This window comes from Pavona decussata, unplaced genomic scaffold (assembly GCF_977016875.1).
Source record: "Pavona decussata unplaced genomic scaffold, jaPavDecu1.1 SCAFFOLD_92, whole genome shotgun sequence".
In the NCBI taxonomy this organism is placed as follows: Eukaryota; Metazoa; Cnidaria; class Anthozoa; order Scleractinia; family Agariciidae; genus Pavona; species Pavona decussata.
The window spans coordinates 3,002,641-3,027,500 of record NW_028145509.1 but is presented as its reverse complement, the minus strand read 5'-3'; the positions used below and the strand labels follow the sequence as shown (position 1 = coordinate 3,027,500).

The following is a 24,860-nucleotide window of genomic DNA, read 5'->3' as shown; positions in this document are numbered from 1 at the left end:
CTAACGTTAATTTCTTTATAAATTGCTTCTCTTGCTCGAAATGTCGGGTTATACGGGAAGTAAAATTTTATTCTGTTGGAATCGATCAAAACGAAGCCATGAAAAAGACGATTTAACCGGAAAAGCGGCGTGTTACTGTTAGGTAGGTGTAGAACCGAAATGAAATAAACAAGCACAGCGGGAGCGATGCGCATTTTTTAACAGGCGTTTCAATAAGCTATGTCTTACAAAATGCTATTGAAATAATCTAAGTTCAGAGGAATTTTCGGCGGCTTCTCGTTAACTTTCTTTATCTAGATTAAGGCAAGTGGACTGCACGTTTTCCTTCTGATGTTTTTCCAATAAATAAATATGCCAAAACAGTTGATACGATTTCCTCTTGTTGTCTTTACGAGTTTAATAAGATTGTCGTGACCTACCAAACCTTATGAGCATACTTTGGTGATAAAACACATTGAATATAACAGGAACACTGCTGGCAGACGAATAAAAGAAGATTCATTGGGATGTTGGCTGATGTTGCACAATAAAATATTCGCCGGCGGGCTTGCGAGCCTCACGGCGTCTACTGTCTAATGCGGTCCTCGCGTAGATAATATAGTTTTCTCGCAATGCACGATGGGAAGCGTGCAAAAACCCCCCCTTCCACTCAGGCATGGTACAAGGACAAATGCCCGGGATATGCCGGGAGAGGATGTTGAAGGTTCGAATTGATCGATGCGTTAGCAAACAAGCAAACAAAAAAAAAACATACGGTAATCTGATAAAGATAGAGGAAGAGAAATTAAGTTACATCAGTCTTAATTGAAAATAATATGTTGGATATATCAAAGCATGGTAATAATAGGATTTTCATCAATAGAGTATCAATTATTTTTGGTATTTGGACGGTGATACTGTACTTTCTTGAAAGCCCGTCCCTAAATTTAGAGTACATTTAGGAAAGTAGAAAAGCAGGAGAATTTCGTCTTCAGTTTGATTAGATCGACAAGTAGGAAGGGCCTATTGTCCCTCGGCAATGTATCATATCTACCAATTTCAATGCAAGGGCCTGATGGAAAAGGAGCGTAAGTGGTTATTTGGCCCTGGCATATAACTCTTAAGTGGTTCCTTTCTTATCCGTTTAAAGCTAAAAGCTCTTAACGTGACAGCAAGTCTGTAGGCTCTAATTCGGCCTAAAGATTTGTTATCGCTTAAAACAATAGAAAAGGCATCACTTGACAGTTGGTTTAGTTTTCATAAGCTTGTTGGGCATTCGAGCTCTTTTTAAAAATCACAAAGTAAATGTGCAAGAACAAGCGACACAAGAACCAGTCTGTATGCATCCCATACTAGAACAAATTAAGTTTAATTTGAATGCCAAGAAAAATTACACTTAAATGCGCCATTTCTCCACCGGGCCCTTTCATTCAAGCCTCTTGTAGGGTCTGAAAAGTACCAGGACGTATATTCGTTCTTATGGTTGTTAGAAAATTCTTGTTTTTAGAGCACTGAAGAAAATGTGAAATATATTTTTCTTGTATTACATTTAAATTAACATATTTTATTTTAGCGCCATTTTAGGAAATTGATTCAAAATCAATTATAGAATTCGGATCGTTTTTCGTAAGATTAGAGTAGAAGCTATTTTTTGTAGAAAAGAAAATATCTATGGACATAAAAAAACTTGTTTAACAAAGAACAGGGTCATTGTCCTTACTTTGAAGATTAAGGGTGAAGTAAAGTATGTTTTCACTAATTGTGATGATTAGAGGAAACCAGGTTCAGCTTTAAATGCCGCATTTGAAGGTGTAAGCCTGGTTCTACCTTGTGAGATAAGCGTCAGACGCGCAGAGCCTTTGATTTTCTTCATTTTTATCCCCGTGCTGGTTCCTATTCGTGAAATAAGCGCATGCGCGCGTTGATAAGAGGCACTTTGAAATCGGTTGGCGCAGCTATTTTAAATGAATCCTGCAGACTGTTTTCTTATCAACACGCGCATGCACCTGGGGTGAAATGGTCCGACGACTGCTCGGAAAATAAATGCTGGCAGATTTAGCTGGATTAGTCAGTGCAAGCTCATTCTTGACTGCAGAGCTCTTCTCTTTTGCGCATGACTGACGGGGGAAAGGAGCGGCTCTGGGGTCGAGAATGGTGTAAGCTTGGACATACACTGACTCAGTTAATACCCGAGTTCTTCCAAACGACGATAGTCGATATTTACAGAGGGCGGCTCTTAAAGGCTAAATCTATTCTGTCTTAATAGTAAATATATAGAGAGTAAATATGGGCCAGTATATCCTGCGCATTGTTATCTATGATTATACTTACTTCAACCTCCTCTACGTGTGCCAGCTACTTTTGTTCTCTTTGTGTGTAATGGAATTGGCTTTCCCGACATTCGTAAAAGCTGAGGGTTATTGTTGGCTTGCACCGGTGATATCGCTCCTCAAATAACAGCCAGGAACAATCATGAAAACTCGGCTAATGAACGTTCTTCATTTTTGAAGTTGGGCTGTTCTAAAAACGTCCTTGTTTAATTGCAACTGAGAAAACAATGTGTTTGGCAGAAAACCAACTCTAAATCAACAACAGATCAGTTTTGTTGCGCGCCTATAGCAAACTATGTTCAGTATAAAATGGAGTCAAAACTTTAAATACAAACGCTTTCTGTATTTATCATTCTCAAGTTCTATTTCTAACAGAAACAAGTGTACAATTGTACTTGTTCTTCCAGAGAAAAATAATTTTACAAGCCTACATGATTCATGCTAATTAGATGACTTCGACATGACGATAGCTAGCGCGTCGACATGATCTAATCGGTCAGGGCGGGATTCAACGCTTACTTTGCTGTGAACCTCCAGAAGCTGGTGGTCAACGAAGATTTCTAAGATCAAGGAGTTTAGGAATACCGACCAAAACAAAACAAAACAAAACAAAAAAACTTCCCGCAAAACACCACACGACGCCACAAAGGCTAAACTACAGTACAAATGCACTACACTTTTGAGTGATATTTAATATGACAAGGATACTATTGTGGTGGTCTCTTCCTGAAGAGCCATTATCGAGAAGAGGAAACGGTAGCTTTTAACTGCTGCATGGGAGAACTCGGGCGGAGTATTAAACTTACGATCAGGCGCAGTTTCGTGTCCTTCGGCTAAACCATTCCCTCGGCAAAACCAAAACGAAAGCGACTAAATGCCCAACGAACCGCTGCTGCCAAATGAAATCTAATGCTTCTGTGACAAGTTCTCTTGAGCGTGACAATTCGTAACTTTAATTGCTTCTTGGAAACCTTCGTGAAGACTAACAAACCTAATAAGTCTAATAAGGTAGTGTACGAGGAGGGGGGAAGGGGTGGGGGGAGTGGGATGGGGTACTCCCTACAATGGTCTATACGGTGAGGTTACGCTTGAAAGCGGTACCTTTTTCAGAATGGAGGTTTATAAATGGGTAGGAATTTCACGAGCTGAAGCAAAGAAAAGGGAAACTGTCATTTAGGAGTATTTGAACGGGAACTTCAAAATATCTCGAAGAGAGGCAACGAAAAAGGATCGAGTGTTTTTTCTGTAGGTATGTGATAGGGGTACCATTTCCTATGGGAGGTAGAATGAATGAGTTACTAAACTTTTGAATGCAGGGGAACACACGACGCACAATTAAACTGTTTTGAATACTTATCGTTGCCGGATCTCTTGTAGTAGAAATGCAACTGCCAAACTGATTGCAGGGCTGACACTACGGCAAAGGCGCAATTTATTTGAGCCAATATGGGATCCGTTGTTGCTGGGTTGTATTTCCAGAGGAATTAATCTTATGCCTTAAACACAGTGAACCGGCAAGTTGAAGTTCATTAGAGAGATTAGGAGTTTTAGTGGCTTGTCTGAGTTCTCTAAAGCGTGCACGAAATAAGCATGTGTTTAGTTTCTCCTCCGTACTGATTTTACATCCCAGGCATTCAATCATGTAGTTAAGATTAGTAGATTATTATTAGTTATTTGTTGTTTGATTTTCCGTACTTCTCCTGTGTTGATAAATGTGTATTTTGAAAGGGTTACCTTTCCTGTCCAAAATGATGTATTAAAAGGGGGAAGGGTTCGAACCTCGCAACAGAGGCTCCCCGTATAAAACTTTGTTAAGTACCCCACCCCTTCCCCCCCCGTAGTGTATGATATAACAAAGACAGCAAGGAATATTCATACTAAGTGAATCAGCCATATTTTCACATAGGATCACTGCAATGACCTGTTATAGCAAAGGAACAAAGTAAGTAAACGTGTAAAAGCACGGATATAACAATGAAGAAATTCACATATTTTACTGCTAGAATTGAATCAAATACCTACCTATTACTTGATTTGTTTTAAGAAGACTGCACTGCAAATAAAGCTATATAATCATCTAAAGAGACCTTTAATCAGTTCAAAAAGTCAAGTACACCCTGAGTAGCCTTACGTAGTTTGTATCCCTGGTCTATCATCTTCCGACTTTCGTACGGCGACAATCTATGCCGAGGAGACATGGTGAGAGGTTTTGTCGTTAGAAATCGGCGATCGATGTTTTCGCGCTCTTTTTTCTCTCGGGAAAGTTTGGCTTGCTCATATTCTTAGTTCATTTTTTACAGCCAAAAAATACAGAGCACTAAAGTGTGACGTCACAAATATTTGAATTTTTGAAAATTTGGGATTTATTAAGATGTTCGGATAGAGTATGATGAAAAATGCCTACTTGCCAAAAATCAGCATCTTAGTACAACTGGAGATTAGTCCTAAAGTTAGTGAGGACGTCACAAAAACTGAATCTCTGAAATGAAGGAATTTGTGCTGAGCTATTCTCAAAGAGCATGATGGCCTACTTGCCAAAAATCAGCATCCTGTTGCAATTTGGGGGTGGGATAGGCGCCGATTACTCCATACAAACCCAGCCTGGAAACGTCATCTGAGCATAGTTAAACAGTGCTAATATAATATAGTTATCAGTAACAGAAATACTAGCTACCTACCTGACTGCGTAGAAAGCGAAGGGAAGATGACCTCTTGTGAAAAGGTAATACGACAGCCGACATGATAGAGACCAAACCGAAAGTCAAAAATGCAACCATTTTTTTGCTGGTTCTCGGTTTAGTCTCTATCATGTCGCTGCCGTGTTTAAGTTTTTACGCGCCCAGATCAGCCTGGAGGTATGAAACAGTGGATGAAACTTTGTTCGTATACGTAACAGCTAGTAGTTTGATAGATTTTTTTTTTGACATAGGCATTTTCGGAAAAAGAAAAATCCGAGTTCTCCCAAGTTGGCCCTACAAGAGCCGCACCTATTGTGAATGACTAATGACCTCCCGATTACTAGTTTGGTTGGATACCGTCACTGAGCTACAGGAGACTTGTGGGAGCTAAGACCATTAAAATCTCGCTTCAAACTATAGCCTAAATAATGCTGGGATTTGAATGTCGGCGAGTGGTATATGTGAAATAATTGGGATGCTATGTTTTAACTTAAGCCTCGTGAGTACTGGTAGATGTTTTTTGTTCAGTAAGTGACAAAGGCCGGATAGGCTGGCCTCCCACGCGCGTTTTTAGGAGAGTCGGTCTCTTCCTTCCCCGATCGCGAGGAAGCGAGAGGACCCTGGGAACGAGGCTGGAGATTGGGCCTGGTAAACAACAACCGCTGACATCGAACATCGCGATGTGTTCGTTTTGTTGGCGGAAGTAATTCCTATTTACTACTTTGCCAGTCTTCAGGGATTTCGCCTTCATCGCTGGGACGGTTAGACGAATACTGAGGGTAACGAAAAAAGTGCGGCTATTTTGAAGAGGAGGAAGGCTACAGGTTGCCCTCCTGCGGTGGCTCTTTAAGGAACACCACCTCAAAAAGTATCCTTGTATGTATTTTCTTTATATGTTGGTGCACGTGTTTCTTAAAGTTGTGCAGAGTTTAAAGCCTTGTTTGTTTCTTGTCATCTTTTACCAATCGGATTTTATGGCTTTATTCCTCAACTTCTTGATCTCAGAAATCCTCATGGATCAGCAAATTCATAGCGGGGTAAGTGTTGAATATCTGCACAGTCTAAACGAGTTCGATCATGAAAGAAAATTGCTTTCGTTTGCAGAAATAGTAAGCTTAATGGGCTCGGTTTAAACGTCGAACTTTCCTCACGTTGAAGTCAATTGAAATTAACTTGAATGTAGCCTGACAATTGATTCAAGCGTCGAACTTGATCAAGTCCTGCTAGACCAAAATTACTACTTACATTGTGGTGAATTAAGCTTACTATCTATCTATATGCCATTAATTTGCCTCCATCAAAAATGCAATCTCGTACCCAGAGTCCTCAGGCTCTTTGGCCAGCGGTTAGTCGCCAGGAGAGACTCTGGGGACATCCAATTTTATTACCGCAGGATTTCTGCGGTAAAACAACAGAAACCGTTACGGAACAGCCAATCAAAAAATTTGAATTTTTTCGATGTCCCCCGAGTCTTCCCAGCGTTGCCCCACTGACCAAAAAGCCTGAAGACTCTGGGTACGAGATTGTCAAAAATGATGATTTTTGCAAATCGGTCAGCGGTTATGAACCAATGAACAATAAATACAAGAATACAACAAATACAATGAATACATTATCACTAATCAATGCAATCAATGTATGTCTTGTGGTTTAAATTAAATTAAGCAATTAACGAGCAGAATTTATCTAAGCCTACATGTTTCACAGCCTGCGCGATTGTGGTGTTGCAGTGATCTGCTTTTCAATATTTGTTTTGTTGTTGTTTAATTTTATGATGGTCAAAATATAATCAGACTTAAAAAACTTGACTTGTGAGACTGAGATGCCAAGATTTGAAGACTCCTTGAAAATTTGCTGATCATGATCAAGACCCATTATTTTTCAAGGACCATTCTATAACCCTCAAGTTATCTGAAAAACTAAGTTGTTGACCTACTGTTTTTATTGCTTTGTTGGAAAGCACCCAACATTCTTTAACTCCTCTGGTAAATATATGACAAAACGTTATCCAGTAGATCTTGTGTAACTTCAAACTTTTCTATTTGAAGTGGTACACTGAATGTTGCATCCATGCAAAAAATCAAGATAGGTCACCAAGCAATATTTTGAGATAAAAACAAATGTTTCCTGCAGCTTTTATTTTATTATTTTCCAGTTCGCATGATTTTCACTGCATAATTCCACCACCGGTGTTATGCGCATGGAACTTTTGATAGACAGTTTGATTTATTCCACTGGAATGTACTGATCTTAGTTATGGCGTGGGTGGCTGGGTTACACATGCAAAAATGGTTAAAATCCTTTTGAGGTTTCTTAAAATTTTTCATACCAGTTTAATCTTTATTTTTCTTTGTGCAGTTAATTCATTACCATAATCTGAAACAAAACAAAATAAAAATCAAACTCGTTTGAAATTTTTTAAACCAAAACAATTTTGAACCACGTCCAACATTTGCATAATTTAATGAGTTTGTCAGTCAAGCATGACCTTTGAATTAATCTAGCATGATTTTAATGACAGAGCAAATGTCATGTTAAATTACTTGGCATTACAGTTGAGTCAGAAAATTAAAAAACTGTAGATTCCTTGTTAGAAGTGCACTAATGATTTAAGTAGGAAAGATAATATTTGGAAGCAATTTCAAAGGGTCATGGAAATTAAAATTATGTTTACAAAACATTGAAATTCTTTTACCTTAGAATTAAGTGAGGCTTATACTTTCCCACTTGTATACTAGCTGGCAAAATAAAATTTCAAAGCTAGATTGCGGAAGCAAATTGATCAATAAATCCTGATCAGGGGCCATTTTTGCTTTTAATAAATTATATATAACTACCCTACAGCTTAGAGATAAGTGAACCAAAATATATGGGTAAAACATATATAATACACGCATATGTGTATATAGTGCATAGGCATCTTAAACAAATCATGAATAGAAAGTATATGAACCCAATGGCCATGACGTGTGGGCCAGCAGCCAGATTTGGTATTTGGTATTTGCATCATGGTAAAAAAAGAAAAAAAATTATTCTATACTTAAGTCTGAGCTTATCAAGGATTAAAAGCCTAGGGATCCCCAGGGTTCTCATTAGAAGGCGGGACCCGGGTACCAGTACCAGGATACACAAGAGTCAGTACCTGCCTACTTTCAAACTGAACATAAAGAAATTCACTTCAAGTGTAATTTTCTGCCCTGCTACTCTCCTTTAGGTGCCCCCTACTTCAAAACTTAATGAAACCCCTGGATCCCTGAGAGTGGCAGTGCAAGTAACTAAAGTAAACTGCATGCTCCAGTTTATAAATTGTTATTTATTCATAATATGTAATAGGAACCTGAACTAGTCAAACAGAGTTTTGTTAGCCTTAGGCTGATGTACCCAGGTGCTTGAGACAATGCTAAACACAGGTATTTTGTTGTTATAAGCCTTGTGTCATGAGTCTTTTGGCTAAATCCACGTCTCAGTAATATTTTTGCCATCCATACATAGATGTCTGGTTTTGAAGGACACGATAATTTCTCCAGTTAAAAAAATATTCAAGTACCTCTAAATAATAAATAAATGAATATGTATGAGATGTTATTTCTAGTGCCGCAGATTTGTTCAGTTTGTAATTTAATATCTAACAAATAATGCCAGTGTTTTATAAATAATTAATTTTTCTGCACTTGATAAAAATTTAATATACAATCATGTAATTAAGTACTTGTTGTTGACTAAACTAGCTGTTTTAATTTTCAAACAGAGAAAGCAAAGTGAGAACAGATTGTTGAGACAAAGTGAAGCCTCCAAATCTGAAGATGAGGAGCAGCTCAAGACTGAGGTATGCTTTGTATTATTTTAATACCTTAAAAGGTACTTCCACTTGACTTAAATTTGTTGGAAATACCAATTTATTGTTTTAAATTTCTTTAAAATCATGCTTGGAAAGGAGTGATCAAAGTGTGATTAAATTGTTCGTCTCACGATTGTGTAGCATTGTATAGCACAACAGTGAGACATATATATGGACTGTTGTTGTATGCAAGTCTGAATCAACACTTTGATCACACTAAGTGTGAGTTAGACCTTAGGAGATTGTTGATCTGAAGAAAAAAAAAACATGACTGGGTACTGGCTACAAAATTCCCCAAAATATGGCAAAGGCAATATTACAGTACCGTGCAAATGTAAGTTGACAGTCCCTCGAAACTCGAACTTCGCGACTCGATCCTCGATCCTCGAAACTCGAAAGCTTCGAGTATCGAGGCTCGAGGCGAGTGCATCGAGTATCGAGTCGAGTGCATCGAGTTTCGAGGCAGGGAAACAAAGAACTTTTCGCGTGATTAGTTTTTCACACGTCTTATCCGAGGCCACAGTTCAGTTCCTTTTTACAGGAACCAACTCCGCGAGACGGCCAACTGTGTTTACGTTTTTGTTGGAGCGATGTGCGCACGTGTATGCTCGAGCTGAAAAGAGTTAGCTCTCCAAGCGTTTTCTCAGTTCCTTGCCGATTACAACCGAAAGTATTGTGCGTTTTTAATCAAGGAAATGCTGTTTTTGAAGTTTTGATTCGAAAGATTAAAGGACAATCAAGCATAATGATGTGCAGCGTACTACTTAGCGAGGCTAAAACCGATCGCGCGTTTCCATTTTCAGCTTGCATTTTTTTTGTGAAACAGCGGCCGAAAAAGTCGGAATCTTTTAGTTTCGCTTCCTCCACTGTTAAAACAGGGTTTAGTAAACAAGTAATCCAGTTATCTGTCAGAGAAGGACGTGGTTACAATCAACAGTTGATAGAAAATGAAGAAAACGTGACATTGCCTTTTGAGATGATCTCGATAATATTTATGCAATTTTGTAACGCTACGCCGCAAATGTAGACATTCGCGGCGGCTTTCGAAGTCTGCTCAAAAACAAGCGAACGGCCACGTTGAAGTTTCCCCGGTTCCTTGGGGAATTATTATATTCACGAATTACGGCATTATCTTGTTCGGTATATAGGAACACTTTTTCGGCCGTTTTCTAGTTCTGTGAAATTAATTATCCACTATTTACCGATCGAAACTCGGCCGTTATCCCAAATGACTTAACGGCCGAATTTCGTTCGGTATATAATAGGAAACCCAAATTCGGCCGTTATCCCAATTGACTTAACGGCCGAATTTCGTTCGGTTATAACAGGAAACCCAAATTCGGCCGTTATCCCAAATGAGTTAACGGCCGAATTTCGTTCGGTTATAATAGGAAACCCAAATTCGGCCGTTATCCCAAATGAGTTAACGGCCGAATTTCGTTCGGTCATAACAGGAAACCCAAATTCGGCCGTTATCCCAAATGAGTTAACGGCCGAATTTCGTTCGGAATATAATAGGAAACCCGAATTCGGCCGTTATCCGAAATGAGTTAACGGCCGAATTTCGTTCGGTTATAACAGGAAACCCAAATTCGGCCGTTATCCCAATTGACTTAACGGCCGAATTTCGTTCGGTTATAATAGGAAACCCAAATTCGGCCGTTATCCCAAATGAGTTAACGGCCGAATTTCGTTCGGTCATAACAGGAAACCCAAATTCGGCCGTTATCCCAAATGAGTTAACGGCCGAATTTCGTTCGGAATATGATAGGAAACCCGAATTCGGCCGTTATCCGAAATGAGTTAACGGCCGAATTTCGTTCGGTTATAACAGGAAACCCAAATTCGGCCGTTATCCCAAATGAGTTAACGGCCGAATTTCGTTCAAATATAATAGGAAACCCGAATTCGGCCGTTATCCCAAATGAGTTAACGGCCGAATTTCGTTCGGTTATAACAGGAAACCCAAATTCGGCCGTTATCCCAAATGAGTTAACGGCCGAATTTCGTGGAAAACGTGGAAAAGAATCTGAAGAAATAAGATACTATAACCTCGAAAAGGAAAATTTGCTCACACAACTTTTATTTTCTTATTTCAGTGTAATGAAATAGGTATGTCACAATTTATAACAAAAGGACACGTATGCCTTGCAAAAGTTGACACCCTAGTTCAAACGCCGAACTTTTCATGAGCCGAACCTATAATACTTTGAATTGAGTACATGGAAAGTTCGGCGTCTGAATTACTTGAGAACGGCTGTTTAAATTTGGAACGGCTTAGCCGGCAATTTCGCCTTTGGAACGGCTTTGATTCGGACGTCGAACTTTTCATGAGCCGAACCTAATGCATAACTTATCAAAACGTACTTCAATTAAAAAAAATAATAAAAATTGAATGAAAAGGTTATAATTCAGATTGGTTTTGCTTCAAGTAATTTAAGTTCGGCTTATTAAGTTCAGCGTATGAATCAAAAGTCGGGATTTTCGTGATTTGGGCCGAAGTGGATTTGAATTAAGTTCGGCTCATGAAAAGTTCGGCCTCTGAACCGGGCCTAAGGCCTAGTTCAGACGCCGAACATTTCATGAGCCGAACCTAATAGCTCGAATTAAGGACATGAAAAGTTCGGCCTCTGGATCAGCTGAGAACGGCTTGTGTCGTTTTTTTTGAAACGGCTTTGATTCAGACGTTGAACTTTTCATGAGTCAAACCTAATGCATAAATTATTGTAACGTCTTTCAAAAAAAAAAAAAAAAAGGTAACATTTCGATTGTTTTGCTTCAAGTAAATTCAGTTCGGCTAATTAAGTTCGGCGTTCGTTTGGGCGGAGTATTCCTCTAAGAGGATTGGTCAAATTAAGAGAAATAGGTAATATATGGAAGTTAGTCCACTAGCAACCTGGGGTGCTTTTGCGTGGATACCAACTCTCTCAGTGTTGTTGTTCCAACTATCTTTTTCTTTATTCTTTCTCTTTTTTTTTTTAAACCTTCAAATTTCATTCGGGATAACGGAGAAAATAGGTTTCTTTTCCACATTTTCCACGAAATTCGGCCGTTAACTCATTTGGGATAACGGCCAAATTTGGGTTTCCAATTATATTCCGATAGAAATTCGGCCGTTAACTCATTTGGGATAACGGCCGAATTTGGGTTTCTTATTATGTTCCGAACGAAATTCGGCCGTTAACTCATTTGGGATAACGGCCGAATTTGGGTTTCTTATTATGTTCCGAACGAAATTCGGCCGTTAACTCATTTGGGATAACGGCCGAATTTGGGTTCCTATTATAAACCGAACGAAATTCGGCCGTTAAGTCATTTGGGATAACGGCCGAATTTGGGTTTCCTATTATATACCGAACGAAATTCGGCCGTTAAGTCATTTGGGATAACGGCCGAATTCGTGTTTCCTATCATTTACCAAACGAAATTCGGCCGTTAAGTCATTTGGGATAACGGCCGAATTTGGGTTTCCTATTATATACCGAACGAAATTCGGCCGTTAAGTCAATTGGGATAACGGCCGAATTTGGGTTTCCTATTATATACCGAACGAAATTCGGCCGTTAAGTCATTTGGGATAACGGCCGAATTTGTGTTTCCTATTATATGGCGAACGAAATTCGGCCGTTAAGTCATTTGGGATAACGGCCGAATTTGAGTTTCCTATTATATACCGAACGAAATTCGGCCGTTAAGTCATTTGGGATAACGGCCGAATTTGGGTTTCCTATTCCATATACCGAACGAAATTCGGCCGTTAAGTCATCTGGGATAACGGCCGAATTTGGGTTTCCTATTATATACCGAACGAAATTCGGCCGTTAAGTCATTTGGGATAACGGCCGAATTTGGGTTTCCTATTATATACCGAACGAAATTCGGCCGTTAAGTCATCTGGGATAACGGCCGAATTTGGGTTTCCTATTATATACCGAACGAAATTCGGCCGTTAAGTCATTTGGGATAACGGCCGAATTTGGGTTTCCTATTATATACCGAACGAAATTCGGCCGTTAAGTCAATTGGGATAACGGCCGAATTTGGATCGGTAAATTATACCTAACGAAATTCGGCCGTTAACTCATTTGGGATAACGGCCGGGTTTGTCTCGGTATATAGTATTAATTAAACTGTATTATCATTCTTTGTACTGATCGAGACTCGGCCGTTAACTCATTTGGGATAACGGCCGAATCTGTATCGGTATATAACAACCGAACAAGTTAACGGCCGAAAAATGCTTGCTCTATACCGAACAAGGTTGAGGCTTATTTCGTTATTATCAAAACACTCGGTTCCTTGCCGAATCTACCGTGAATGTTGTGCGTTTTTACATAAGGAAATGCTTTTTCGAAGTTTTCGTTCGAAGGATTCAAATACAATCAAGTATAATCCTTGCGCAGCGAAGATATTTCAGAAGCGATCGTGTTACATTCCGCAAAAAGGCCGCAATCTTGTAGTTTTAAGCTTGCTTCGTCGAGTTTGAAGTTTGATTAAAAAGAATTGGTGTAGCATATGAAAAAATTTAAGCATGTTTTAATTTCACAACAACGACGAACGGATGTGTTTTAAATAATACGCGGAAGGAAGAAACGCGCCGAAACAGATTTATCGAACACTCGATCACTGCCGCCTTGAATTACTTCAACTTTCGACCAAACTAAAAAAAAGACCACATGCAAGAGCCATGGGAAAATCGCTTTTGTTCTCTCTTATTGTTTGAGGTTCGAGAAATGAATCGTTTCCTCGAAAGCTGCCATCGAGATCCTCGAAAAATTCTTCGAGCGTCTCGATACTCGAAACTCGAAACTCGAGCCTCGATACTCGATTCTCGATAGCTTCGAGGATCGAGGATCGAGTTTCGAGTCGAGACTGTCAACTTACATTTGCACGGTACTGTAGGTAACCAGTAGTGGGAAAACAGTGCATGAACAAATTAAGGAACATGATTAAGCTTACTTGTACCCTGACCTCAGCAGCTTCAGAACATGCTGCTTAATTAATCCTCTCTGGGACAAGGTTAGTTATTGAAGTCCAATGCGACCCTCACTGGTACACAAATTTTTAAGAGGCTATAATCACCCTAACAACACCCTTCACAAAGGACTTCACCCTAACAACATCAATAGGGTTAGCAGAATTGAATTTCCTGCAACAAGGATGCCTTCACTCAAACAGTACAACCTGCCATACGGGGATTGAGCCCGCAATCCGCGCGGCAGTCAAAACTGGCTATCCTACGTCACTAGCAAGTGACAGTTCATTGTCGACTAAATGACGAATTCATCGATTTTTTAAACTCGATAGGTCTCGAAAACTACGGATTTCTCCAAACTAAATGGGAAAAAAGCCGTATAGATTACTTTTCCCTACCATTCTGGAAAGTGTTTCATTCCTACCGAGCTTCAATTAATGAATAATGTCCCACATCCTTAAAAAAAAGCACAGCGAAAAAGCTTGTTTTGCAAGCGCGTTGCCGATAGGTCTCGCTCTCGAAAACTGCGGATTTCTCAAAACGAAATAAAAAGAAAGCCCAAAGATTACTTTTCCCCACCATTCTGGAAAGTCTTTCGCTCCCACCGAGCTTCAATTAATGAATAATGTCCCACATCACAGCACAGCGAAAAAGCTTGTTTGGCATGCAAGCGCACTGCCGACCGCCAGCTCAATTTTGGCGGCAAATTTAAGATGCAGCCGCGAAATGTGTCATGCAGATATGTGTATGTTAATTGGCAACATTGGTTGTTGATGTTTTGGCTTTTAAATCCGTTAAATTAGTTTAAGATGTTTTCTCCGGAAAGAAAAGTGGCTAAAGTGACCTGCCAAAGCTGCCAAAATTCATTTGCAACCACGGGAAATTTATCAAGACATTACTCCTTCCACCCTGATCACCGCCCCGAGCCTGTTGTCAACAGTAAGGAAGCAGTCAGTGTATTTTTAGCGCAAACTTTGAGTCCTTACCACAGAAGGGCCAGGATTCGGGAACTGTTTACCAGCCAGTTGACCGACCACGAACTAGTTGAATTTGCCCTACCCCGAATAGCCAAGGTTATATCTACCTCCTGTTTCGTGTACGAAAAATGCAAAAAAAAATCAGGTGAGATCGGCAGGGAGGCTGCGAAGGATGAATTTAATGAATTAAGGGAAAGTTTACACTGGACATTCCCATCCCTTTTTTGTGACATCGCCATTTCTGGACATCCTTCTGCCCTAAGGCTCCTTAACTCGGACTCAAAAAAAGCAACACCCCGAAGGCAAGACATGTGTACACCTGACCGGCGATTTCTTCAATTTGTGGACGACAGAAGTGACCGGAAGTCACTGCTAGAAGAGTTTATTATTTCAAATGAAAAGCTTGTATGTGAGGTAATGCTGGACTGTTGTGACGGTAGAGTTGTGAAGAACGTATTTATGCCACTCTTTGTAAAGAAGCATCTCGAAGCCTTTCTCGAGTTTGGCGTGGGCATTGTTTCATCCTTCAGCATTGGCCAAAACCAGCTAAATTCAATTTTGAGGGGTCATTGGGGAAAAAAACTGGCGCAGAAAACTGGTCTCAATCCTATTCTTCCCAGGTATGATAAACAAATAAAATAATTATAACAAATAAAAATACTAAAAAATAATAACGCTGGCATTTTGCTTTTTCAACAACTGTTATTAACATTACATGTACAAGTTAGAAATACTCTTTCGCTTCTTATGAAGAAGCAAGTGGTGATATTTACCAAAACAAGCAAAACACTAAAAACAATGTGACATGAAACACCAATATAAGCACTGCAAACAGAACTTCCTTTAAAACCGAAAATTAATCATGAAATGGTCACTTAACTCATCCTTTGCCAGAAATAAAGGAAATCGCTGCTTATAACTTACAGTACTGCAAGTTCTGAAATCATAAAATCTTATTGGAGACTGAATTATGTTCCTTTTAAGAAGAAAAAAGAGAGAAAAGTCTACCAAGTAAAATTGAATTTATGACAGGTAAACGTTTAAGTAAAATAAATTTCTTGCTTTGTATTTGTCATTAGGGATGTCATTGTACAGGAACTGCGGAAGACTAAGACCAAGCTCAAAGAAGAGGTCGGCCTGAAATTTGTTCAGAATGAGCAGTTCATAGCTGCATACACTGATGTGGAGAAGCACATCAGATTTTTACTTCAACAACCTGGAATCCAAGATGCAATAGCATTTCCAAAACACACCATGGTTGTCTACGACTATCTCGACGAATTTCGCTACCTGAGCTGGTCATCCTTTTGTAGTGGTGAAACAAGTATTCAGTTGAAAATTGTTGAACCTAACAACTTGTTAAGTTTAGTGCTCAAAATAGGTAAGTCAGAAAAAAGCAGAATCTAAATATCCCAATTACAGCTATCAGATGTAAAATGTGTTCAGCCTGTATTTTTATCACTCAACTTTTATGTGCAACTTGAAATTACCAGTTTGAAAATCTGACGTGATATCTCTGTCAATCATACATATACATACATGTAGTGCAACTAGATTTCTCCTCAACGTTATCATTTATTCAGTGCCTGTGCAAATTTGACCTTTATCAAGGCTAATTTAGTATTAAGTAGTCCAAAAAAGGACGAAATTAGCACAGGCACCATTTCCTCAAATTTTGTCAAATTCTAAAAGCTAAAAGCTAAGTGTCATAAAAATAAAAATAATAATAATAATAATAATAATTATTATTATTATTCTTCTTCTTCTTCTTATTTTTATGACAGACTACATTTACATGTACATTCACAAAAAATCATTACATGAATGTTAAAATGAAATATATTATTTATCATATCCCATCATTGCTTCTAAGACTGTCGGAAGTGACAATGTTTGTCCATTTCTTAGGATTGTGGATAGGTGGGGATGACTATGACACCACCAAGATTTGTGGTCAGAAGGTTTACCAGCAGCTCATGTCGTTGAAAGAAATTGTGCATCCCATCACTGGTCAAAAGTTGACAGTACTTCGAAGATCCACTGCTGATGGTAAAGCTAGGAGGACTAGCACTGGAAATTCTACCGCCTGCTCTGCATATCCAATACCAGAGGCACCAGAGCACATTGACCAGCTTGGTGACATGAAATTTCTTTTTGTTGAGCCAACATGGAACCTTGAAGAAACAGAGAAAGCTAGGTAAGATGTTTATTTCTGATAAATTACACAGTGTATACATTGACTGTAAACTTTACATGCAACACAATATTCAGTTGAATAATTTTTTATTCACAATGTCCTTTGAATTCTTGCATTTAAATAGGAATTTCTACTTTCCCCAGCACCTTATTTTTAAAATTCAATTTCTCAAAAAACAAAATAAATAAATAAATAAATTAATTAATTAATTAATCAATTAAGGAAAATACTTATGTCTTTTGTCATCAGTTCACAATATCAACAATGGCTTGGAAGAAGAAAAGACAACTCAACTAACAGGCGTTTATATGCAAAAGAACACTTTGGAAATATGGGAAGAGACAACATCACCGGTATGGAAACAAATTTTAAATCAAAACTATTGACTTGGTGTGTGCATATTAATTAAAAGTGAAGTGAAGTGGCTTTTTGAAGGTTTATGACAAGAAGAGAAACAAAAATGATGCATGATGTGCTCCATCAAAAATAATGATTTTCTAGTTGTTAATATTATATCCTGTTTAATAATTATCTTTGTAACCACCGAGATAACTTTTAAAGGAGCAGTGGCGTCACCTAAGTTTAGTATTCACCCCACAAGTATGGATGCAATATATCATTGAAATATTGGCTCAGTTTTGTTTACAATTACCCTGCTAATGTACAGAAACTAGTATTACACCCTTTAAAATTGTTAAGTTGCAGATGGCTGGGATGGAAATGGGTTGCAACTTGAGAAATCATTTAATGTTTTCCTCCCAGTGCTATAACAGAAATTTTATGTTAGACAAGAAGTCTTTAATCAAATATCTGAGCAGTTGTGAAAAACATAGAGCAAAATATCCATAACAATGCCCCTTCAATATATAATTTCTGTCTTACCGTAAAAACATGCATGTCATCCCATTGCCTTTTGTGATTTTCTGGCTATCATGTGAAATCTCTAGTTTCTTCTGTAAATGCAAGTTTAAAAGACCAGTCAATATCAATAACAGGTAATCACTTGTGGTAAAATAATCTAACAGCTATATACAAAACTTTACTTTCACATGATCATATTAGCCATGATAATTGTGGGTGAAAATTGATTTAAAAAAATGAACGCACTGATAGCTACATGCAAATGTACTTTTAATTTTGTTTTTAGATACATGTATTTTTTGTGATTCCAGGAACTCCCATCTGCCACTACTACCCACCAACCATGCATTATGGTCTACGATCTGGAGAAACAATATGCAAAAGAGTTGCACAAGTAGCTCAAGCATTGGGCCTCAACAAAAAACCTTGGCTAACTTCTCTTAAAAGAGTTGCCAAGAAAGTCGATGCCAATGATGAAACAACCATACGATTAAGTGAAAATGGTGTACTTACACTGTTCAAACATTTTGACTCAATTATCAAAGAATCTAAAATAAGTGGCTTAAGGCTTCACATTCTTAGTGACTTTGGCAGTAGCTTGCACAAGTTGTACCAGTGGTTGTTGAAAACCCCTGTTGACCTCACGGGAGCTGAATTTGACTTGCATGCAAGAGCCCTTCTGGGAATTCCGTTTGTTCAAATATTTGGAACTGACCTTATCACCCCCACAATCAAACAAATTTCTGTATACACTGGCTATTTTATCGACAAAGCTAGGGAGGATGGGATGTCAAGTGGACAATCACTGTCTCTGAGAAATTTTAGCGACTCCCTTATGGAAACAGCACACAAAACCACAAAAATTGGACCCATTTGCTATGGTGGTGGAAAGAAGGGCCCTTTGTCAGAGAAAGAATATCAACAGTCGTTACTGGCCCAGCAAATGGCAAATTGCGCACTACACATTTTCAACCAAGAAGCAGTTCAAGCCACTTCCTCCAGCGAGAAAGTCAAAAAACAACTAAAATTCAAAGAACAGATGAAAGAAACCTCCACGGTAAAGTCCAATTAAAGAACTTTTAAACAATGTACCTTAAAATTCAAATTAATAACGTTGAACATCCCTGTATTTGACTCCATCTATTTTTTCATCTGCAGTTCAAAGGATATTAATTTAATTTGTTCCAATTCCATGTAGTGCATGTATTTTACCTTTACAGGTATATTTCAAATTCACAAAAAATTAATGACCAGCCCCCAGTTAACTTCATAGCTCAGTACAGTGTATCACAGGGTCATGAGTTTCTTTTTTTTTTACACAATTGCTTAAGTTGTGTTTGTAACTGTGTTGATCACTCTTTTATCAATCCATCAGGATAATTCGTGGAAATAAATGACTTGTTTTAAAGCTGGGTTTAAAATTTAAAACCTTATCAAATTATTTTTACTATTAACATTTTTTCAAAGTTGAGGCAAATTCTGACCTAATAGTTCTTGTCGTCATGTGACGTGACCACTTTTTAATAAAGCATTAATTGTTCCTTCAAGGCAATACCATTCTTCAACCCAAACAAAATTATCAGCAATCAGTTGGAGGAAGACAACCAGGTATGTTACGTGTACCAGTAATATAAATAATGTAGCGGTATGTAAGCTAATGTACAGCACAAGTTTATTTTAATGTTTTTGAGCAACATGCATTTGTGTTGCAGCACTACTGTGCATAGCTGAACTTTGATTTGTGTGTGTGACAAGTACCTTACAGTGTTAATTTATTTATAGGATTACAGTAATGCACAGACCCAATGTGAAGACCAGGAAAACGGCACTGACAGTGACAACTTGGTAAAATTAATTACAAATAACTAGCCAAATAAGAGCCATTTATCGTTGATAGCAAAATGGCCTTACGTTTAGTTTATTTGCAAAATTATCTATGATAATTTTGTATTATTTTAAAGAAATAACATTTTTTTCAACAAGATGTCTCCATCTTGCTGTTAAGTTAAATGCCTTTCAATAAGTATTTATAATAACCACTCTAATTAGAAACATGCAAACAAGTTTAGGGACAGACAATAAAATTATTTTAATTTTATTCATGTTTAGACTAAAAGCGAAAACTGGTACCTTTGCATGCATATAATTATATACATATATATATTTAATTAAATTATGTACATGAATGTGAAATGAAGTAAAGTACGATTTCATACCTTTGTTTATCCAGGACCTGGAAGTAAGATCCGAAAGCATAGAGGACATTGGTTTATGCGCGAGAACTCCAGCGGCTGGAATAATGGTGCCCGAAGGAGACGAGAACGAAATCTGTGTCCTGAAAAACCAGCTCCTGGAAAGCGCACGGCGGAAACTGCACCAAGCACCCGTAAAACAAATCGATTTTGAAACGGCGAATGAGTACCAAGAAAAAAGACCATCTTTAAAATCTCTCAAAGCCCATCTCCAGTACGTCAAATGTGGTTCAGTGGAATGGCAGAGACAGGACATGCGTGTGTCGAAAGAGATTTTCCACGCCACATGGCTGTTTAGCGAAAAATCGCAGATGTTAGTCGTTGAGCGAAGACAACACCACACCGCTGATAGGTACAGGCTTCTCGTTCCGTTCCAAGCTATCGCTGGGCTTCGTTTCAACAGTTCCACAGACACTATCGCCGCACACGTAAAGCGTCTTCCCGAGCTGCAAGCGCAAGTGCTACCCCGGGATGGTGAGCAGGGCACGTGGACAACCCATGAAGACTATACATCGCTCTCTAGCAGAGCATCTGGACGGGAAATGTTATCACTAACACTGCAGTTTATAGCAGAGAAAACCAGTCTGTCTGAAATGCAGCAGCAATTTGAAAGGCAGCCAAGCCTAGCGAAGACCCTGAATGTTGGAATAAATGCAGAATTTAAGTACGAGAACGTAAACACCAGTCGTGAATTGCAAGATCTCCACAGGAATATGCCAATAATAATGGACCCAACGCTTGTCAGAGCTGCACAAAAGGCAGACATCGAAGTTTTAAATGAAGCCAAAGAGAAAGGAAATGACGTTCGCTTCCTCGTAAAAATGTACTGTGGGCTGGAGGACAGCTTCAACGAACAATTACGAATTCGAGTCCAATCGGCCAAAGCGTCTTCATTCAGGGCTTCAGTGTAAATCTCACCCAATAATGGTCATTCTTTCTGTCAATTCAACCGCGATAAATGGTATTTTTGCCAATATAGTGTGGGCAAAATTGATAGTTGCTGTTCGTCGTTATGAACACGGTGGCGGTAAATTCACAAAGACGAGATACATAATGGAGCTTCGCGAATCATTTTCTTGAGCCGTCAAAGAGCACCTCATGTAATGAAACTAATGTTTCTTTACTCAGTACAACCAATCACAGAGCGCCAATTTCATTGACGTATCAATGACGTAGGATAACTTAGTTTTGACCCGTTGTCGAATTCTGATTGGTTAATTTAAATTTCAGACGCGCGAACCGTATGGCAGGAAAAGCTAGTACCACAGCAGACCCCTGAAGAAACAGTGTGTAGTCTAAACAACGAAGATCCAATTAACATACACCGTATTCACAAATGGCGGATGCGCGGGAGAAAACTGGCACTAGGCATCAAAACGAGGCGTTTTAGGATAAACAAAAAATAATTTGCCTGCGAGTAGAAGCTCACAGAGAGACTATTTAGCTGATAAGCTCCTAAACAGCAAGTTTTTCAGATCGCTGGTTTTATTCCGAACGAGAGTGGTCTAGTGTTTCTTGGTTCGTTTCTTTTAGCAATCCTAAATGCAAAATAGACAATCACGGAAACAAATCGGTTAGAGTTTTTGTTTCCGAAGGATTCAACTTTCGAGCGCAGATGGATAGAGGGACGATAGAGATACTGTACTACAGAAGTTTGTTTGGTATGTCTTTCGGAATCCGAAGGTAAGATAGGTCTTGAAGGAAACAAAATGAACATACAAAAGGATGCATTTCTAACGAGAGTTGCGTGATCAACTTCGTATCGGACGTTCCGAGCGCAAGAGAGACTACAACCATTTGTCTAAACCGCTATAATACCGAGAAAAAAAAAGACGAAGACAACAACAAAAAGACGTGAAGGATGTGAAGAGAAACGGCTGGACGAATAATTTAAAAAGAAGCAACAGATGAACCAAAACTTGTCTGTTTCGATTCATTTATATTGTAGCCGTACTGTAAACAACAAGCAGAGAATGCAGTCCCCTCAAAATTCATAATTTGTTAAATCAATCAAGTTACCAAAATCCAACCGTTTAATAAAGGAACAAGCTCAGAAGGAATATTTCTTGCCTGAATGAGAAAATTGTATTCCGTGAAACAGGGACTAGAGAACACAGCATTGTGGCTTTTTAATCAGCATTTCGGTTGAAATCAATAAAGATTTGCATACTTAATTAGGTAATTTGTCAGAATTAGATTATCGTATTTCGCTTTACACTGGGTTCCTAAACTTGCCATTCCTCAACGCATTTGAGAGTGACATTCCTGAATTTCCTTGCAGGATTGTTTTCTTAAAATTGATACCTTACTTCCAGTAGTTCCTCTTGACTTTGGTAACTGCCACATTTTCAATGACTTGCATGAATCTTGGCCAATCTTGCGATGCATGATATATTTTTTAGTTCGGGGAAAAAGCGCCTAAAATGTACCGAAATATTTAAGTCTTGGCTCACATATTACTTCCTTAGTTAAACTTTTTCTTTCAGTACCTTCCCTCCACCTCCTTTTTTTTTTTTCGTTTTTTAGGCATTATAGCTGTTCACAATAGTAGGAGTCAGTTTTTGTAGCTTTTGTGATCGGAACTTCCGAGTAGTAATCACCACTCAACTCTCTTTGGAACTGCGTCCGTTTGTAGATTCATTTTCTTTCCTTTGAAACCTGTTTTAATTCCCTTTCCAAAAAATACATTGAATAAACCTTTGTGGCTCCTGCTAGAGTGAAGATCTTTCAAACAACTTTTCATATTTTCTGTAGACATTACACTCGAAGGTTTGAAACAAACAATCTAACTCAGTTTTTTCCTGTGAGTGTCTAGTTTGCATTTGAGATTGCTACAAGAAGCCAACCAATAAATAATAAACACTAGAACTTGAACTCGTTCGGACTAAGTGATCAGAAGAACTCAATTTTTAGACACTCAGCACTTATCGACCCTCTAGAAGCTTACATGACTGGAAATTTTTTTTGTTTATCCTAAAACGCCTCGTTTTGATGCGTAGTGCCAGTCTTTTCCGCGCGTGTCCGCCATTTGTGAATACGGTGTATGATAAAATAAACGACAACAATCATGTATTGTGGTACATGGTTTGTTGCCCAAGAGAGGTGGCCTTAATTAGCAGGCGGGTTTTTCAGTTGATTGACTGGTGAAGACAATAGCCAATCACACTTTAACTCTACAACGTCACACCACATGAAAAAGTTAAAACGCTTGGTTTTCCGTTAAATCTTGATTTACAAACAGCAGAGTTTACTAAATCAACTTTAAACCTATCTGTAGACCACAGTTGGTTTTCTCGGATGGGAAATAATTATTGTTTCACACATGAAGAATGCCTTGCTTGTCTATTTTTTGTCGCCCAATCTGTGGGTGGTTACGTTATGCAGTCGCATGGAGATCTTAGCTCAGTTGTGATTTAGCATGCTATACCGTGCTTTACCTCTACAATATTGACTGAACAGTTTCCTTATTCAAACAGTTGAAGAGAAGTGAGAACAGATGGGTGAGACCAAGTGAAGTTGTCAAATCTGGAAGTGAGGAGGAGCTTAAGACTGAGGTATGTTTTGCAAAGCCGTGGAAATTCCCCTCTGGAAAGAAATTGATGCGAACTATTCTATGGTGAAAAGAAGTTTATTTGGAAAGACTCCTGTGTTAATTTAATTACTGTACATTTGGGTCAGCTTTTCTGTTCTTGACAAAATTTTGTTTAATTTTACTTTTTTGCAAAGCGTTTTAAAAACATGCAGGAAATTGTTGGAAATACATGTACCACCAAATTTCAAATTTTTCTGATCTGCGGAACAATTCTATCAGTGCTGTACAAAGAGATATTTCCAATTACACTCTGTTTTTTTTTTTTTTATAAGAACCTTTTTTATAAGAACGTCGAGGCTGAGATAAATTAGAATTTTAAGAACGTATTTAAAAGAAGATTCCCCAGGCTGGGAGTCGATTAAGAATGTTTTTATTTTGCTAATCTGTATATAAAACCAAGATAACAAATGTAAATTAACCAAAATACTTAAAGGGGAAGTACTGTATCATGGGGTTTTTTACCTCTTTTGTTAAAAATGGTGAAATAAGACCTTTACTTTGCTACAAAATAATTCTAGAACAACGAGAGGAGAGAAACTCAACTCAATTCCTGACAGGAACAACACGTACTCTGTTCTAGCGCATTTTGGAAATAAAAATACGAAAACTTGAAAAACATTAGCCTAATATTTTTCAAGTTTCAATCCATAACGGCCTACTCTGTCTCTGGCCAGAGGCACTAATCGACAGTTTTATCGCACTGGGGTGATAATTTATAACAAAGCTAGACAATAATTTTTTGTTTCTGTTCTCAGACAAACATTTCTGGATTTTGAAATGACATCAAATTTTCGTGATACTTCCCCTTTAAGGGCATGTTTTGTATAACATTAACAATGGTGACACACATCTCGGTTTGTCATAATCACTTTGGTAGGTTTCCTGGTCACGTCCGCATTTATTTACATTGCATACATGTATTGTATACCATGTAATTTAAGAACATCTTAAGAACATTTTCAGCCTCAAATCGCAAAAATATGTAAGAACGTTCAGCCTCAGCTCCAAAATTAGACGTTCTTATAAAAAAAAATCACAGAGTGTATGTGAGAAATAAAGAGTTATTATATGATTATAATAATTGTAAAAGTAATATATAATTACCAAATGTTCGTAGAGACAGAAGGCATGAGATAATTTTTATGAAAGTTACGACATTTTTTAAAGTATACATGTTTCCG

The 24,860-nt window shown here is 38.3% G+C and overlaps 2 protein-coding genes and 1 long non-coding RNA gene across 11 annotated transcripts in view; 2 read left to right on the top strand and 1 right to left on the bottom strand.

Annotated features, from left to right (window-relative positions):
- Nucleotides 1–24,860, top strand: part of LOC146473882 (uncharacterized) — a 195,543-nt gene that overhangs the window by 125,941 nt on the left and 44,742 nt on the right. For 2 of the 9 annotated variants that reach the window (XM_085117833.1, XM_085117832.1), the window contains 3 exons: nucleotides 5,993–6,024; nucleotides 8,736–8,813; nucleotides 23,564–23,641. In XM_085117833.1, coding sequence (XP_084973959.1) covers nucleotides 6,001–6,024; nucleotides 8,736–8,813; nucleotides 23,564–23,641 — 180 coding nt within the window. In that variant the 5' untranslated portion in view covers nucleotides 5,993–6,000. Of the gene's footprint in view, nucleotides 1–5,681; nucleotides 5,864–5,992; nucleotides 6,025–8,735; nucleotides 8,814–23,563; nucleotides 23,642–24,860 lie in introns of those variants that run through there. The other 7 variants (XM_085117827.1, XM_085117830.1, XM_085117828.1 and 4 more) reach the window with 6 other exon arrangements.
- LOC146473879 (uncharacterized) overlaps nucleotides 9,924–24,860 on the bottom strand; it is a 170,469-nt gene continuing 155,532 nt past the window's right edge. Inside the window, exons 2-3 of the long non-coding RNA XR_014866323.1 lie at nucleotides 12,313–13,115; nucleotides 9,924–9,994 (exon numbers count right to left, since the gene is read on the bottom strand). This is a non-coding gene — a long non-coding RNA (uncharacterized LOC146473879). The remainder of the gene's footprint in view (nucleotides 9,995–12,312; nucleotides 13,116–24,860) is intronic.
- Nucleotides 14,141–21,332, top strand: LOC146473883 (uncharacterized). Its single transcript, XM_085117659.1, has 7 exons — nucleotides 14,141–16,158; nucleotides 16,686–16,974; nucleotides 17,224–17,327; nucleotides 18,147–18,892; nucleotides 19,384–19,443; nucleotides 19,618–19,680; nucleotides 20,039–21,332. The coding sequence occupies exons 1-7, from the start codon at nucleotides 16,032–16,034 to the stop codon at nucleotides 20,996–20,998; spliced, it is 2,349 nt and encodes a 782-aa protein (XP_084973785.1). The 5' UTR covers nucleotides 14,141–16,031; the 3' UTR covers nucleotides 20,999–21,332.